Genomic DNA, 19016 nt, shown 5'->3' on the forward strand with positions numbered 1-19016 from the left:
TCTCCCCACCCTTCCCAGCGCCCACCCTCCCCAGGGTTTTGCATCATCACGCAGGGAGGGGCTGCGTGCTGAGGTAAGGGGGGAGGGAATGGGTGGGCGGCTGGTGGGGGGGGGAGTACCTCCGATTGGGAGTTTCGAGGTCCCCAGGGAATCTGGGGATTGCAGGTCGCAGGCGAAGGCTGAGCTCCTGCTTCGGTCTCACCATAGAAGCCGCTCGTTCGACCGCCTGCACCCACACGCACATTCTAGGCACAGGGTGGCATCAGCCCCGGACAGGGTGGTTCTAGCTGGGGCTGACTGCTTCCAACCCTGAGGTCCGGAGCCGGGACTGTCAGCGCCGGGAGAATGCGAGGTAGTCGAAGGTGATGCCGCCAAGCATGAAGGGTAGTAGGGAGACCCCAGTCTGTACTGCTAATTCGTCTGTGCCAGTTTTTCCTAAGAAAAACACACATACACACAGGAGCCTGATTTATGACCTAAAGAACCTTTACGCAGAGACTTCTCCGGGGCCAGGCACTGGGCTAGCCTGTAGGGAAAGACGCCAACAAGAAATGCTGGGAATGGAAATGCATCTTTGGTCTTCAGGGGTTACTGTGGCCGGAGCCGGATGAAGTAACCCTGGTCTCCAGTAAATCTGTGGCGGATTCGCTCCTTTTCTTCCTTTCATCGCAAGAGATGGAACAACTGAGAACTCTGCAGAGCGCACTTTCTTCTCTGGCGCTGACAGGTGTAAGGCTCCCTCCTACCCATTTCCAGAGATGCTTTTGGGCTGATGTCAGGTTTCCTCGGGCAGGAAATAGCAAGAAAGAGGTGGCAGTAGGAGGAGCAGACAGAAATCTCCCCATCGATCCAGTGATCCATTCTTCTTTTTTTTTTTTCTGGCTGAAGATTTGGGGGGTTTGGGGAGTGGAATCAGGATGCCAGAGCAGGTTGTAGTGCAGTTAGGAAGCTGTTTTTCAAAGGTGTCCCCTCCTGCAGGTCCAGCCCAAACTTGGCCCATTAAAGCAACAAGTGGCCCTAGTTCCTACACAAGGAAGGGCAATGTATCTGCCCTTGGTGCCCACGTGTACTGCTTATGGTGGTCTCTACTCTTGCTGAGCCTTTCTGTTGGAGTGCAGCGAAACTGCCTTATACAGAATTGAGGGCGCAGAGAAAACCAAAACAAGACTATACTTTCTGTTGTAATGTTAGTGTACTAAAGAAAAATGTCCTTGCACATAAACAAAACAGCACACACACACACCCCTAAAATGTCAGAAGTTGGGAAGTTGGTTGTCTCTTCCACCAACCACCTGTCTGACCTTGGCACTTCTGTTCCTGTGCCTGAGTTTTACTTTGCCCATCTGTAAAATGATGAAATTGAATTGAATGTTTTACAGGTTAACTTTAAACTTTCAAATCCTCTGTTGAAATAGGTCATGCACCTTTGGCCATGGTGTTCTTTTTAGACCAATATCCTTTGTTGCTTTATGTGTAGGGCACCCGTTTTTTGATACCCAAACAACACTTCAAACATTTCCTGGTACAGAGGATTTTATTTTTTTTCTTGTTGACCACCCATTTATCTTCCTTCTAGGGAGAGTCCAGTCCATCATTTTCTTTTCAGACATGCCCCTCCTCCAGGTTTCAATACTTAAGGTTTGAGGAGGAAAAAAACCTTCTGGCTACAGTGTTCAAGGAAGGGAATAGAGGCTAAGAGTTATGCAGGGCTAATCCCTGGACTTCTGCTGGGGTAACGAGGTTGATGACATAGGGTTACCACTGTCCAATAGACAATCCATGCCGGAGTTAAAAGAAAAAGGAGCCTCCTTCCTCTAAATGCTTTATGTATATCTTTTGGACAATGTTACACTATTTGATTTTGTAAAAACATACCATTTTACTGCCATCTTCAAGAAAAGTGATGTAAAAACTATGAGAAGCTACCCCTGTATACAATGTGATCATCCATCACTCATAGATGTGATGCCCTGCTATATAAGTGCACACCTTGTGCAACCTTATGCTGTGATGCGCCCGCCCCTTCCAGCCAGCCCTGGAGCTGCGAGCGTATAAGCCCGCAGCTGTGCCAGAAGCTTCCACATAAACAGGGAAATATTTGGATCCCATAATGAGAAATACCAGAGAGGAGAAAAGGCAGAGAGAAGAAGGGGTGGGGAAGAGAGAAAGGGACCTGGTTAGAACATGTGAACTCCTGGATCCACATGTGCCTGAAAGATTGCCTCTTTCTTTTCAATTATATAGTATTTTATTTCTGTTGTTTGAAATCAAAATATCCTCTTGTAACTCACCTATTCTGCTATTCAATACATTGGATCAAAAAGGCTGGAACAAGTGCAATAGATATCCTGGTAAGGCAGCATTAGCTAATTTGGAAAGGGGGAAAGAAGCAAAGCACTAGAAAGGCATCCTTGGGACACAAATACTGTGATCCTAGTATTTAGGCATCAGTACCTGAGGCTGTATTTGATAGAGACTGTATCCTTATTTAGTTTTTAATTTAAGGCTATTTAGTAGGCACTTGGTGCCAAAACATATATTTGAAGAGCTGTGTTACAAGTGAGAACACTTGATTTTTCACCTGCCCATGTGCAGATCTATGTTCTCCTCTTCCATTTCCAGGTCACAGCTTGCAATTGCTCAACAAATAGTTCTTGGCTGACTGTTGAATGTTGCCTTATTCTGTGTTCTCTCTTTGCTCTCCTCATTCTCCCCAAACATCTGGCAGCAATCATTATCTTCTTTTTGTTGCAGTCATCTGTGTGCATGTTTTATTTCCCTTGCTAAGCTGGAGATCCTTGAGGGTAAGGGGCTAGGTATTATAAGGGGCTAGGTATTATTTATCTTTCTACCTCGGACAATGTTCAGAATGGTGTTTTGTACCTAAGAAGCACTCATGTGTTGAATGAATCAGAATTGGTTTGCCATTCCCCACTGCCTTTACCTCACAATAACAGAAACATAAAGTGGGCAGAGCAGAAACGACGGCAAATAAATTGTCCTCTTAGTCGCAGAATGCAGTTTCTAGAACTTAAAGAATAATTAGTAGATTTTGAAATAATTTTGTTTTACAAAAATTTCATAAGATTGAAATACTCTAACCTTAAAGCTCTCGATCAACTCTAAGGGAGGGCTTTAATTGGCTCTTCCTGAGTCAAGTGTTTATTCCTGGGCCGATAACTGGGGCCATTGTCATAATAGAAAGTGTGATTTGTTACCAGAGAAAGAGGAAAGTGACGCTGGGCTTGCAAGATATTTATATCTTCAGCCAGAGTGCATAGTATCTGGAACTTAATTGGTGACGCAGTATTTGTTTGAGATTATATGAATGAAAAATCTTTGTGTAAGAGTGATTAATCTAAAACTTGGCGAGTCATTGTCCTAGTGTCATATTAAATTGCAGGAGAATCTAGTTTTAGGCACAAAGATCATAAATATAAAATGTGTTTCCAGGCTTGGTTCTGTGTAGTCAGTAATCTATACTCACCCACTCATTAATAAAAATGAAAGTTAAGGACTCAGTCCTAACTTATATGTTTAGCATTGTATTTTGCTAACAATCTCAGTTTTATTTTCTTTGTTCTCCCCGTCCATCATCTTCTGCAGAAAATAATGTCTCCACTTTCAATTCCCTGTCTATTTAAATCCAATTTGTAATTTATAAAGTTGTCCTCCTTAAGGGCTGCTGCTTCTGCCACAGTAATGTACTCTGGCCATTATTATATGCTTCCATCTTTCATGTAGGTCTCCATCCATAGGTTTTGTTTTCATAGCTTTTTTTGTTTTGGCTGTACGAGGGCCTCTCACTGTTGTGGCCTCGCCCAATGCGGAACACAGGCTCTGTACGCGCAGGCTCAGCGGCCATGGCTCACAGGCCCAGCCGCTCCGCGGCATGTGGCATCTTCCCGGACTGGGGCACGAACCCGTGTCCCCTGCATCGGCAGGGGGACTTTCAACCACTGCGCCACCAGGGGAGCCCTATACTTATGATTTTATATTTACTTATTTACTTTTGTCTCCCCCCTCAGCTCAAGAGAGACTATATTCATCTGTGTTAATCACTGCTGTGTCTCCTGAACATGCCTATAAATCATACTGAAGAATGCTGCCTGAAATTTGGTAAGCGATCAATCACTTTTCTTGACTGGATGAAGAAATGTGTTCATAAATTAATGAACAGATCTTCGGGGCTTCTGACTTGAGGACTAATGGGAAGAGGATGGCAAACGGTTGGGACAGGGTACTGCAAGAAGTAGTATTTGGAGTACTCTGATAGCTATCCTAACAGATAAGATTGTGTTCATTTAAGTAGTTCTAATGAGAGAACTGGGAACTAGGGACACACAGCATTAAGGTTTTTATAATGCATTCTGTAGAGTTCTTTTTAAGTCTGTACAAATATCATTGAAAATATATACATACATATACACCTCTGTTACTTTACTTAGCGCTTTACGAGAGCCCCTCAAGGAAGGGGTAGTAGCAACTCTCAGTATCCTTCCTTTATGATGAGCTTAATTTATTCAAAGTTACATCATAATTTATTTGTAACTGTGAAACTAGACTTAGTTATTGAATAGACCCTCCCTAGAAACGTATGACATTAATAAAACCAACAAAACTTTGTTCAGTTTCCAATGATAGACACACTACAGACTCAATTATGGGCCATCCAGTTTAATGAAGGGAAGAAGTGATTGAACAAATATAGAGCAAACAGAATATGAAGTTTTATCCTCCATTAATATTAGTAACGGATAGTGTGGGCTCCAATGCCTTCAAGATAGCTTGAGACCATCATCTCTGTGTCATGGGCAGGGGGATGTTCAGCCAGGATGTCTTTCACTGTCACTGAGAAAAATTTCCATAAGATATAATTATACCTACTGAAACTGATATGGGGCATTCGGGTAATAAGGAATCCATTAGCATATTTTTCCGGAAGCCTTGACTACAAAATGAAGACAGTAGATTTGGACACTTTCAGCCATGAAGAAGTTGTTTGGATATTCATCTTTATGCCTAATGAAATAAGCTTATTTCATCTCTGCAGCTTCCCATATACCATTTTCCCACCTCTGTTTTATGTTTGGAAAGACTTTTAGAAATTGAAAGTCAAGTTAAAAAGTGAGTGACAACTTAAATGATATATGGAATATTTTGCTGACTTACAAGAGCATGCAGAATTAAACAGGACCCAGTTCAAATGTTTATTTTAACGTGTATGTTGAGGTGGCGTTTTCAAGGTGCCAGAAAATGAGAATTCACCTTCCAGTGTGTGTTACCAGTTCTGTTCATTGCACAGAATCATCTTCATAAAACATACTGTTTTCTATGTACCTGGTATATATCTCAATTAGTTTGAGGAATTTCTCAGATACCTCTTAATATGTAGTGCTCCAATTCCAATCTTGCCGTGTCCTGTACCAGTGACACAGCACACAGGAGTTTTATTTCTCTGGGTTGTTCAGAACCCAATGAAAGAACAATGGAATGGGATCAAAGAGATCAGGGTTCTTGTCCCAGATTTACCATAAAATAATTGTGTCCTCTTGGGAAAATTATAGTCATTCTAGGTCCCTTTTCTTTACTTTGACAGAGCTGCACTAGATGACCCCAAATAATATAGCACTCTTTCAGTAGTCGCTTAGATGTTATTGGTATTCTGAAACAAATGAAGACAATGACACATGGAGCTGTGCAACATCTCTGTAACTCTGTTGTCTTAGAGTTGCCTCCATTTTACAGATGATAAGATGACTGTGCATAGAAGTAGATGTTTGGAACCAGCGGTTCCAAAGTAAGTGGAGGTAAACCGCAAATTTCCTTCCTTCCTGAAGCTCACTTAGCCAAAACATAGGCTTCTGAATATTAAGCTGTAAAGCATATTATCAGTACATTTTAAAAGAAGCTATTCTTCTAGGATTTCCAATTAATAGCAGGAGGTTTTGAAATTCTTAAAAGATCATCTAATTTTGTGAGATTTACAGCTCTATTTTCCTGTCAAGCAAGTTGTATTAGTGCCAGAGAGTCATCTGAGCTTCTGGATGCTTCTCTGAACCTCTTGACGTTTTCTTCTTGCTATCTGAAATTCATGCCAGATAAGCCTTTTTCTAGAGCGTATGTACAGACTTGTGTATTTTTATATAGGAAAGCGAGGCAGTGAGTCAAGTCGGGGGTTAAGCCCTCATTCTCAGAGTGGTATTGAGCTCCTGGTGAAATATAATCATCATTTCCTCAGAATCGAAAAGCAGTTATCTCAGGTGTATAATCCCATTAACTATTTATACATTTACGTATGATACATGTATTCATTGTACCTATGAGGTGTGTTCTCTTTGGGAAGTACAAAGCTCTTAGAGACATAGGTTGTTCATTTTTTGCTTTCCCACAAATACTGTGACCCTTGAGCAGGAAGGTCTATATTTTACTAACATCTAGAACCAGCAGTTAACACGGTGTCTAAGATGTAGTCAATAAATATGAAATAGATAAATGAACACATTTTTATGTAAGGGCCAGGACATGGACAAATAGACATTTTTCATTTTCAGTCACAAAGCAACAACAGACATAAAAATGATACAGACAACAAGTGCTATGGTCATTCAAAGAAGGCATAGAATAGATAGAAGGATCTCCTCTATGGCATAGGGAACTATACTCAATATTTTGTAATAACATCTGTATGGGGCACCTGCTCCACACCAGGCCCTATGACAGGTGCTTACATACTTTCCCTCTCCCCCATCCTATGGGGAAAGTACCTCTGCTATAGATTTAACATTTGCCTCCCCCAAAATTCATATGTTGAAATCCTAACCCCCAAAGTGATGGTATCAGGAGGTGTGGCATTTGGGAGGTGATAAGGTCATGAGGGTAGAGCCCTCATGAACAAAATTAGTGCCCTCATAAAAGAGACCCCGCAGAGGTCCCTCGACCTTTCTGCCATGGGACGTTACAGAGAAAACACGCCAACTGTGACCCAGGAAGAGGATACTCACCGGACTGTGAATCTGCTCGCACCCTGATCTTAGACTTCCAACCTCCAGAACTATGAGAAATAAATTTCTGTTGTTCATAAGCTACCCAGGCTCTGGTATTTTGTTATAGCAGCCCAAATGGATTACGATCACCTCTGTCCTTAGGTTTCAGACCCAGAAACTCAACTTTGTAGAGGTTACGAGAAACCTAAAGCCACTCAACCAGGCAGAGGCAGATTTGAAATTTCAGTCTCCAATTCCACATGTAAGTCTATCAGACCCTGTCTCCAGACATGATGTCATGAACAAGAGCTAATGCAACAAAGAGTTTACACGCAGCAAAACAATTAGCAAACAAAGTAAGAATATAGTAGACCGACTGTTTTGGTCACCCAATAGCCATTCACCACTCTTCCAGTTGAACAGAAGCCATGCCCCGTGGGCACATTCAGCCCTGCTGTTTTCACTTCCCAGATTTGAGGGGTAGGGAATTATTATCCCTCCTGGCCATCAGCACCCTGACCTCTACCACCCACCAGGCCAGCTTCAAGAACAGCTGGATCCACCTGTTCAAATGAAACAGGTCTGCTCTCTGTGGTGTTGGCTTCTAGTTCAAGCAGCTCTCCCCACATGATAGCAAAGCTGGCTCCCAGCGGTTGCAAGCATGAATCCTACCAGCCTAGCAGTCCCAACAGATACCTTTTAAGTATTTGTTCCCCAAAGCTCCAGTTAAAAGTCCTAGGCTGATTCCAATTTGACCTGTTCTGGACAAACATTTTCTTTACAACCAAGAAGGCTGCCAGACAAAATACAGGATGCCCGCCTCGTTAAAGCTGAACTTCAGATAAACAGTAATTTTTTTAGTAGAAGTATGTTGCATGCAATGTTGAAGACACCCTAAAAAGTCGTGGTTTTCATCTGCGGTTCAGCTTTAACTGGGCGCCCCGTGTGGGCTTTGCCGGCTGTGGTGGGCGCCGAGCGGGGTCGGCGGGGACGGGGGCGGGGGGGGAGGGCTGTGGCCCGAGCCGGGTTGCACACCCAGCCCACAGCGTGCAGGGAGAGAGGGGCAGCCTCGTCTCCGCTGCAGGAGCTGAGACGGGGAGAAGGGGAGCGCCCCAAAAGGAAACCAGCTGCCCCTCCCAGGAGAGAGGAGATGGCTTGTTCAGCAGCCAGAAGCAGCAGAGGAGCCAGAGCACAGAAGCGGCGGCCTTTGAGGACGCGGTGCACATATTTCTGGTGGGCGAGGGGCACGCGGGCCGGTCCGTGGGAAAGAGGGGAGCCCGCGCCGGCCCCTCCGCCTCCCGAGTCTGTGCGTTTCCCTAAAAGAGCAGCAGCTGTGCAAACTGACGGTTCACAGTTGTGATAACTCGCCTTAGGAAAGCACTTCGATTTAAGTCACATCTAACTAGAACGCAAGAAGTCACCCCTGAACAAATCAATTGCGAGAGGGGCAGCTCTGGGCGCGCACCCACCCCGCTGCTGTTTTGCTTTCCCCGCAGGACGAGGGCCGCTCACTGGGGACAGCGCGGGGACAGCGCGCTGTCTCAGCTGGGGAAGAGGCGCTTCCTCAGGACACATGCAAAACCCAAAGTGTGAAAGGAGGCCTTTATTCCATTCCTTTGGGGGATTTCTTAATGACGTAAAGCCCAACTTGGTTTCAGATCTGCCTGTCGTTTCCGTGACAGAACCTTCCCGGGGGGGTCCACCAGCAGCGGGGTGGCCAGGCGCCACAGGGCTGTGCTCTCCTTCCCAAGCCAGTTCATCTCCATCTGTAGCATTTTCAGAGAAACTCTCGGATAGGTTTTCTCCAACAGGTTCTTTTTCCTTCACTTTATAAAGTCATTCTCCTGCACAAAATGAACGGCCTGAAGACATCACTGAGCCTCTTTTTCTCCCAGGGTCAGGGCCAGCACGGCCCCCAGACCACAGGGGCGCAGGACCTCACAATGAGCTTCAGGCCTTCCCCTCCCCTCCCGCCCCTCCCACCGCGCCCTACCCCTCCCCTCCTCCCCTGCAGAAATCACATCCCTTTCTCCAGACTCCCCACTTCAGCTTGACTTCCAGCAGATCTTTACCCTGCCAGTTAGTAATTCAGGACTAATAAGGTGATTGCTTTCATTTATGGTAGCAGTTGTGTGGGGGTGGATGAAATGGCTTTGCCCCTATTCTTGTTGGAAAAATAAATTACACCCACTGTCACTTGAGATCTTATTTTCCCCCCAATCAAGCAAATTAGCAGCGTGGTTCATTTTCCCAGCCTTCACTCCTGAACAGACGGCAGTGCCCTGGAACGTGACTTAGAGCTGTGTGGTCAGTGCAATTGTTTGGGGCTGTTTGTGCCCACAATGAGAAGAGACGCCTGTCTCCGGAAAGAAAAGTGGCCCTTGTCTTGCTTAGGCCAACGAGCTGCCCAGAGCGCTGCCCGCCTGGCTTCTGAGGAAGATATACATCGCCATCTAGTGGATATTGGGGCTCACTGCAGTGTGCTCGTTCTCCCGCCTTTCCTTCTGGCCGGTAAGAACAAGCAATACTGCTTCTTGTAAGTTCCTAAAAATAGGGGAGGTCTTATATCACCAGGAGTGAAATGTTTGCCTCAATGTCTGTAATGAAAGTGCAACCCCATGCTTGCACAACGTCTGTCTTGTCAGTAGCCCTCTTTCATCCCGATGTTTAGGTCCAAGACAGGATCGTCATTGTCTGAGCAATGGGTATCTCTCCGAAGCTGGGTAGTTCTCCCCTGTCCCAAGTAGTGTGGGAGGAGACAGTCAGCACCTTCACAGACGCCTTCATCTCTGCAGCCTCGCCATCACTCCTCATCTCGCCCACAGCAAGCCCGATTCCAAAGTGCACAGGGTAGAGGCGTTCGAATGTTGGCTTGTTCAACCAGGGGCATTGCCACTTCCCAGAGGGAGCCAGAAACACACCCACATCCTAAGACTCTTTTCAGTCTTGGCGTTGAGGGGGTTCCCACTCTGTCCCCTGACTACACACAAGTCAGTGTCTTTTTCCTTTCCGCTCATTCTACCTACATGAAGAGCACGTTGATCTCCCCAGTTTTAACACAGGAACCATGATTTTCTTGGGTTTTGTGTATGGGGGGGGGGAGAGAATGGGAGAGAGAGCAAGTACATCCCAATATGGAAGGGCTTGGGGCCGTGGTTTTCAACCAGGGGCAATTTTGCACCCAGGAGACATTTGAAAGTGTCTTGGGACACTTTGGATGGTCACAGCTTACGCGAGGCTAAAAGTCCTTCCATCACAGGACAGGCCCACAGCAAAGAAGCATCCAACCCCACCCAGCAGTCATGCTGAGGCTGAGAAAGCCTGGTTTAGGCTCGCAGATATCGCCCTCCAGCAAGCCGGTTGGAACACTGATTGTCCTCAAATGGCCCACACTGCAGAGGCTGTGGATAGATAATGCATCCTCTCCCAAGTCAGTACTGACCGCCGTTTTTCTTCTTTTAGACTCTTCCATTTTAAACATAATTTAGCTGTCTCTTTTTTGTTCCTCTGCTCTGCTGAGAAGAGAAAGGATTGGAAAGCGGGAGGGGAAGGTGACAGAAAAGGAGGATTAGAGGCCTGACCTGTTTCTCCTGGAGAAGCTGGGCACATTCCTCTCTCACACGTGCTTTGTGACCCAGCAGGGTACAATTAAAAGCACAATAATTTGCTTGTTATTCAAGTCAGGCATTAGTCCGGGTAATGGCGTGCTTGGTGTAGACTTGTATTTCCTTGTTTGGAGCTAAGCTCAGGACTAGCTGAATTCTCCATGGAGAAATCTTGATTTGTTCAGGTCTTTCATGTTTTCTACAGAGAAGGGATTATGTCTTCCTGAAGAGGGGCATTGCTTAAAAAGCTACAAAGTGTAAGAAAAGGATTTAGGGCAGAGGGGCCTGTGGTTACGTAGCTGAGGGGTACAGGGAATTTCAGAGCCAAGGATTATTTAAAGCCATAGAGTTAAAAAAATAATTGGTTTAGGGACTCCCCTGGTGGTGCAGTGGTTAAGAATCTTCCTGCCAGTGCAGGGAACACGGGTTCGAGCCCTGGTCCGGGAAGATCCCACATGCTGTGGAGCAACTAAGCCCGTGTGCCACAACTACGGAGCCTGCGTGCCACAACTACTGAAGCCCACACGCCTAAAGCCAGTGCTCTGCAACAAGAGAAGTCACCCAGTGAGAAGCCCGTGAACCGCAACGAAGAGTAGCCCCTGCTCACCACAACTATAGAAAGCCCACGCGCAGCAACAAAGACCTAAGGTAGCCAAAAATAAAAATACATTTAAAAAAATTTATTAAAATACATTGCTTTAGCACTACTGCATCAGTGCTGGCGAGTACACTGTAAAGGCAATTAAGCATGAGCTAATATTCATTTTACTTTGGCTAATTACTGCATGGATCCAGGAGAGGGAAGGGAAAGAAAACATGCCCCCTCCCTGGCAATCAGGGAGGACGTTGGTTTTGGTTTCTTTGCCTTATAGGCACGCTTATTAGTTGGGGTGCCCAGAATCCAGCCATCACAAGGGCCTTATTAGTTAAAACACAGGAAAATTGTTCTCTCAAGGCAGAACAGTGAATGCTCTGCTGTCCCAGTGACCAAGCAGAAGCCACTATTAGTTTTAACTCCATCGATTATTGTTAGCCAGAGAGGACATGACATACACAGTCCTGACTTCACCCATGTGCCTGCTGAGCCTGGGTCAGGGGCTCTCAACCCAGAGCAACTCTGCCCCCCTCCCCCCAGCTCCCTGCCCCCCGGACAATTGACAAGTTCAGGAGCCATCTCTGCTGTCACAGCTGGGGAAGGACTGCTGGCGTCCGCTGGGCAGAGGCCAGGGATACTGTAGGAGTATCCCACAATGCCCAGGACAGCCCACAGCAAAGAATTATCGGACACAAAATGTCACCAGTGGCAAAAGTAAGAGGTTCTGGTGTAGACAGAAGCAATTTCCTCTCCTTGAGTAGGTGAAGGTCTTCAGAATCTTTGCTTCCTCAAATACATAATGGACAAGTCATCAGATGACCATATTTCATGCTAACTAACACGTTTTTCTTCCCCCTTTTCTACACTGGGTATTCATTCTGCCACTTCAAGAAATCGAGTGACGCTAAGAAAAACTTGCCCTGGAAGAATGGTCCACGGGGGCGAACCGAGACCCAAGTCGGTGCCCGCCCTCTCCTTCCCCGATTCACACACACGCACCCAAGAGAGAAAACAGCGAGCTTCTCTGCAATCCCCCGGTTCGGAGTTTTGAGAAGTTTTATTCCCTTCTCTGAGATTACCCATTCTTCCCTGCATGAAGCATGTTCAGCGAAGTCATTTGTCCTGCAGCTTTACAGGAGTTAAGAGCCCGCAGCAGTGAGATATCAATTTCCTCCCTGGAGAATGAAGACTCCCCCTGAGGGAGGTTAATGCTCAGGACAGGAGTATCCCTGGAGCTGGTGACAGCCAAGGGGCTGTGACTCAGGACTGTCCCAGGCAGGCCATCAACTCTCTGGGAGAGCCTCAAGGATGCACTTAGCCTCCGTTTACAGGAGGTGAGGAGGGCAGAGTGCTGCAGACGGGGAGCGGGGCGGCCACACCCAGACTGAACCCTAGCTGGCACCCTGCAAGAGACAGAAAACCTCTCCCCTCAGGTCCCACCAGCCCTGCTCTCCCCTTCTGTGCACCCCTTTCAAATGCGTTTTTCTGCTTTGCCCCCTCCCATTCAATCCGTTCTAGGTACAGTGGTCACGGTGATCCTGGTACGTCCGTCCTAAGTCAGATCGTGTTGCTCGGAGCTCAAAACCCTTCAGAGGCTCCCATCTGGATTCGAATAAAAGCAGTCTTCTCCTTCTCTCCCCCTCCCCATCCCCCCACTCTGTCTCTGTCTCTCTCTCACACACACACACATGCACGCGCCCGCGCGCGCACACACACACACCGTCCCTCCCCTTCCCTCAAGCCCTTCCAGACACACTGGTGAGCTCTCCCTGGCTGTTCCTAGCAGCTCCCTCCCCATAGCGTCCTGCACTTACTATTCTCTCTGCTTAGAATGTTCTTTCTCTCCGTATCTACAGGGGCTGCTCTCTCCGGTCTGTCCACATGTCCCCTTCTAATTAGGGTAGCCCTCTTTCCCTTTGATGCTTTATTGTTCCCGTAACCTGCATCATCTGGTAACATGCTAAAAACTTCCATGCTTTCATTTGCGGGTCCTTCCCTACCCCACCTCTCACTCCCAGATTGCAAGGCTCTCTGTATAATGTTTTCACAGCTGTCTATCTCGAGGACCAAGTACAGTGACTGGCTCCAGCAAGCACTCAGATATTCGTTGAAGAAATTAGGAAATGGACCAGGCTACTTAGCTTCAGAAGCTCTTTCATGGAAGTTCCCATCCCCTCCGTACCAGTTCTCAGCTAGTTGACTGAAGACTAGCACCCTGACAATGAGGCAGCTCTAAACTGTGAACGACAAAAATATTTACTGTGTCTCCGAGGGCCACTTGTGTTTGGTGTTTTCTTTTTTTAATAGTTTTTTAAATTAATTTTTAAATTTATTTATTTATTTATTTTTGGCTGCGTTGGGTCTTCGTTGCTGTGCGCGGGCTTTCTCTAGTTGCGGCGAGCGGGGGCTACTCCTCGTTGCGGTGTGTGGGCTTCTCACTGTGGTGGCTTCTCTTGTTGTGGAGCACGGGCTCTAGGTGCATGCACTTCAGTAGTTGTGGCACACGGGCTTCAGTAGCTGTGGCTTGCAGGCTTTAGAATACAGGCTCAGTAGTTGTGGTGCACGGGCTTAGTTGTTCCGCGGCATGTGGGATCTTCCCGGACCAGGGCTCGAACCCGTGTCTCCTGCATTGGCAGGCGGATTCTTAACCACTGCGCCACCAGGGAAGTCCATGTTTGGTTTTTAATTGTAGTGAAATGCACATAAAATTGTATCATCGTATCACTTATGAGTGTAGAGTTTAGAAACGTTCAGGACATTCACGTTGTGCGGCAGCCAATCTCCAGAACTCTTTTCTTCTGGAAAAACTGGAACTCTCTGCCCTCCAGCAACCGCTACCCCCAGCCCCTGGCACCCACCATTCGACTTTCTGTCTGTATGAACTTGACCACTCTAGGTGCCTCATACAAGTGGAATCGAGAGCATTTGTCTTTCTGTGACTGGTAGGTTAGCATCATGTCCTCAAGATTCATCCATGTTGTAGCCTGTGTCAGAACTTCCTCTTTAAGGCTGAATAATATTCTGTTGTGTATACACCCCGTTTTGCTTATCTATTCATCTGTCAGTGGGCAGTTGGGTTGCTTCCACAGTTTAGTTATTGTGAACAATGCTGCTATGAACATAGGTATACAAAGTATCTTGCAAAACCTGCTTTCAGTTATGTTGGGTATATACCCAGAAGTGGAACTGGAACATATGGTAATCCTACTTTTAATTTTGAGGAACCACCATGATATTTTGCACAATGGCTGTACCATTTTACATTCTCACCAGTAGTGCACAGGGTTCCAATTTCCTACATCCTCATCAACCCTTGTTATTTTTTGTTTTCAGAGTAGCCACCCTAATGTGTGTAAGGTGGTGTCTCACTGTAGTCTTGACTTGCATTTTCCTAATGATCAGTGATGCTGAGCATCTTTTGATGTGTTTATGGGCCATTTATGTATCTTCTTAGCAGAAATGTCTAATCAAGTCCTTTGCCCATTTTTTAGCCAGGTTGTTTGCTTTGTGGTTGAGTTTTAGGAGTTCTCTGTGCACTCTAGATATTAATCCCTTATCAGATATATGATTTCCAAACATCTCCTCTCATTCTGTGATTGCCCTTTTCCTCTGTTGATAGGGTCTTGATGCACAGAGTTTTAAAAATTTTCATGAAGTCAATTTCTCTATTTTCCTTTTGTTGCCTGTGCCTTCCGTGTCATATTCAAGAAATCATTGCCAAAATCTAATGCCGTTAAACTTTGGGGCACTTGTGCTTTTTAAAAGGACCTTTTAATGACAAGTTCCCCAGTTTGGGGAGTTCAGAGCCCTGAAACCTAACTATAAGTGTTCCCAGTGCAGAAAGTACATAAGAACCAGAGTGCTTAATCAACATTTCTGTTGGCAAGCGAGGTCCCAAGGAGCGTGTGGAAGCACAACAGAAGTAACATGGAGGACTTTTAGGAATGTTCTCTGCCACCTTAGTTTCCTCCCTCTTTCTCCATATATCCCTCCCATTTTTCCTTCTTTCCTTCCTTTCAGATAACATGTCTGGGGCAGGATATGGTGAAGAAAATGCTTTTACCTCACTCCCCTATAACAACACTGACCACCCCATGAGCCTTGGAGAAGCAATTTGCCTAATTTGGAGAGAAAAACTCCATTCAAGCCCTGCTGGGATGCAAGTTCAAATCTGCGTGACCACAAAACCCACGTTCATGGACCCACTTGCCTCTATTGCTTTTTTAAGCTATAGGAATGCTGGATGAGGAATGTTGTCTGTTATTAACTAGAAAAACATGATTCCCCCTTTGAGCCTTCATGTCATTACCTATAAGATGAAAATGGACAAGCACAGCACATTTCCAGTGTTACTTTTGAAGTTTTCAGTGCTATCTTACATGAAAATAACATGAAGACACAGAAGCAAACCTGCCTGATTCCCCCTTATGCCTTGACTACTTGGCCTGCAGAGAGGCCTCCAAGACCCTCCTTGGACGATCCAGGGTTCAGCCCAGCACTGAGCTAGATGACCACGGGCTCCCCTTCCAGCCCAGTGACTGTTTTGGGGTTTTTTTTCTAGACTCCCATTTCTTAAAAGTTTGAAAGCCAGTCACAGATCTCCATTTCACCCAAGGGCTGGCATGTCACGAGGTCACCAATATTTGTTTTATGTACTAAGAGATTAAGGGGCAGTATAATTTCAGAGAAAAGTTAGGTTCCCTGGAAGTTAGGAACCCCAGCATCCTGCCCTTAAACACTCGAATGACCTTGAGCAATGAAAGGTCTCCAGACCTTCATTTCTCATCTTCAAATGAGAAGACAAATTGGACTACATCACTGTTTCCTAAAGTGTGGTGTGTACACTGCTGTGGAAAGTAAGCAATAGGTAGAAAAAAGTTAGGTGCTTTTATCTTATGTATATATCTATAAATACTTAAATAGCCTCTCAACTCTACAGTATCTTAGCTATTATTGCTACAGCAAGGCTGAAGTCGGTGACACACACACAAGCAAGACCCAATGCTAGTACATGCGTTGAAGGTATCGCACCTTCAGGAATTGTCCTTTCCACCCAAACTGTCCAGAAAGATTGACACCGATGAAATGGATCGCTATTGTGGATCCTCATATACCAAATTCCCAAGAGCTTTGCTGAGAAGACCTCAGCATTGCATCAAAGCATCCCTTTGATGCAATGTGAATAAGGTTTAAAACAGTTATTAATGGGGGAGGCAAATGTTAAATCTATAGCAGAGGTACTTTCCCCATAGGATGGGGGAGAGGGAAAGTATGTAAGCACCTGTCATAGGGCCTGGTGTGGAGCAGGTGCCCCATACAGATGTTATTACAAAATATTGAGTATAGTTCCCTGTGCCATAGAGGAGATCCTTCTATCTATTCTATGCCTTCTTTGAATGACCGTAGCACTTGTTGTCTGTATCATTTTTATGTCTATTGTTGCTTTGTGACTGAAAATGAAAAATTTCTATTTGTCCATGTCCTGGCCCTTACATAAAAATGTGTTCATTTATCTATTTCATATTTATTGACTACATCTTAGACACCGTGTTAACTGCTGGTTCTAGATGTTAGTAAAATATAGACCTTCCTGCTCAAGGGTCACAGTATTTGTGGGAAAGCAAAAAATGAACAACCTATGTCTCTAAGAGCTTTGTACTTCCCAAAGAGAACACACCTCATAGGTACAATGAATACATGTATCATACGTAAATGTATAAATAGTTAATGGGATTATACACCTGAGATAACTGCTTTTCGATTCTGAGGAAATGATGATTATATTTCACCAGGAGCTCAATACCACTCTGAGAATGAGGGCTTAACCCCCGACTTGACTCACTGCCTCGCTTTCCTATATAAAAATACACAAGTCTGTACATACGCTCTAGAAAAAGGCTTATCTGGCATGAATTTCAGATAGCAAGAAGAAAACTTCAAGAGGTTCAGAGAAGCATCCAGAAGCTCAGATGAGCTAATACATCTGGCACTAATACAACTTGCTTGACAGGAAAATAGAGCTGTAAATCTCACAAAATTAGATGATCTTTTAAGAATTTCAAAACCTCCTGCTATTAATTGGAAATCCTAGAAGAATAGCTTCTTCTAAAATGTACTGATAATATGCTTTACAGCTTAATATTCAGAAGCCTATGTTTTGGCTAAGTGAGCTTCAGGAAGGAAGGAAATGTGCGGTTTACCTACACTTACTTTGGAACCGCTGGTTCCAAACATCTACTTCTATGCACAGTCATCTTATCATCTGTAAAATGGAGGCAACTCTAAGACAACAGAGTTACAGAGATGTTGCACAGCTCCATGTGTCATTGTCTTCATTTGTTTCAGAATACCAATAACATCTAAGCTACTACTGAAAGAGGGCTGTATTATTTCGGGTCATCTAGTGCAGCTCTGTCAAAGTAAAGAAAAGGGACCTAGAATGACTATAATTTTCCCAAGAGGACACAATTATTTTATGGTAAATCTGGGACAAGAACCCTGATCTCTTGGATCCCATTCCATTGTTCTTTCATTGGGTTCTGAACAACCCAGAGAAATAAAGAGAAATAAAACTCCTGTGTGCTGTGTCACTGGTACAGGACATGGCAAGATTGGAATTGGAGCACTACATATTAAGAGGTATCTGAGAAATTCTTCAAACTAATTGAGATATATACCAGGTACATAGAAAACAGTATGTTTTATGAAGATGATTCTGTGCAATGAACAGAACTGGTAACACACACTGGAAGGTGAATTCTCATTTTCTGGCACCTTGGAAACGCCACCTCAACATACACGTTAAAATAAACATTTGAACTGGGTCATATTTAATTCTGCATGCTCTTGTAAGTCAGCAAAATATTCCATATATCATTTAAGTTGTCACTCACTTTTTAACTTGACTTTCAATTTCTAAAAGTCTTTCCAAACATAAAACAGAGGTGGGAAAATGGCATATGGGAAGCTGCAGAGATGAAATAAGCTTATTTCATTAGGCATAAAGATGACTATCCAAACAACTTCTTCATGGCTGAAAGTGTCCAAATCTACTGCCTTCGTTTTGTAGTCAAGGCTTCCGGAAAAATATGCTAATAGATTCCTTATTACCCAAATGCCCCATATCAGTTTCAGTAGGTATCATTATATATTATGGAAATTTTTCTCAGTGACAGTGAAAGACATCCTGGCTGAACATCCCCCTGCCCATGACACAGAGATGATGGTCTCAAGCTATCTTGAAGGCATTGGAGCCCACACTATCCGTTACTAATATTAATGGAGGATAAAACTTCATATTCTGTTTGCTCTATATTTGTTCAATCACTTCTTCCCTTCATTAAACTGGATGGCCCATAATTGAGTCTGTAGTGTCTATCATTGGAAACTGAACAAAGTTTTGTTGGTTTTATTAATGTCATACGTTTCTAGGGAGGGTCTATTCAATAACTAAGTCTAGTTTCACAGTTACAAATAAATTATGATGTAACTTTGATTAAATTAAGCTCATCCTAAAGGAAGGATACTGAGAGTTGCTAGTACCCCTTCCTTGAGGGACTCTCGTAAAGCGCTAAGTAAAGTAACAGAGGTGTATATGTATGCATATATTTTCAATGATATTTGTACAGACTTAAAAAGAACTCTACAGAATGCATTATATAAACCTTAATGCTGTGTGTCCCTGGTTCCCAGCTCTCTCATTAGAACTACTTAAATGAACACAATCTTATCTGTTAGGATAGCTATCAGAGTACTCCAAATACTACTTCTTGCAGTACCCTGTCTCAACCGTTTGCCATCCTCTTCCCATTAGTCCTCAAGTCAGAAGCC

The 19016-nt window shown here is 44.7% G+C and overlaps 1 protein-coding gene across 1 annotated transcript in view; it reads right to left on the reverse strand.

Annotated features, from left to right (window-relative positions):
• LOC125961672 (metabotropic glutamate receptor 7-like) overlaps positions 1-7615 on the reverse strand; it is a 64109-nt gene extending 56494 nt beyond the window's left edge. Inside the window, exon 1 of the mRNA XM_049700480.1 lies at positions 7507-7615. Within this exon, the coding sequence (XP_049556437.1) occupies positions 7507-7615 (109 nt within the window). The remainder of the gene's footprint in view (positions 1-7506) is intronic.
• Positions 7616-19016: the final 11401 nt, after the last annotated feature.

This window comes from Orcinus orca, chromosome 17 (assembly GCF_937001465.1).
Source record: "Orcinus orca chromosome 17, mOrcOrc1.1, whole genome shotgun sequence".
Taxonomy (NCBI): Eukaryota; Metazoa; Chordata; class Mammalia; order Artiodactyla; family Delphinidae; genus Orcinus; species Orcinus orca.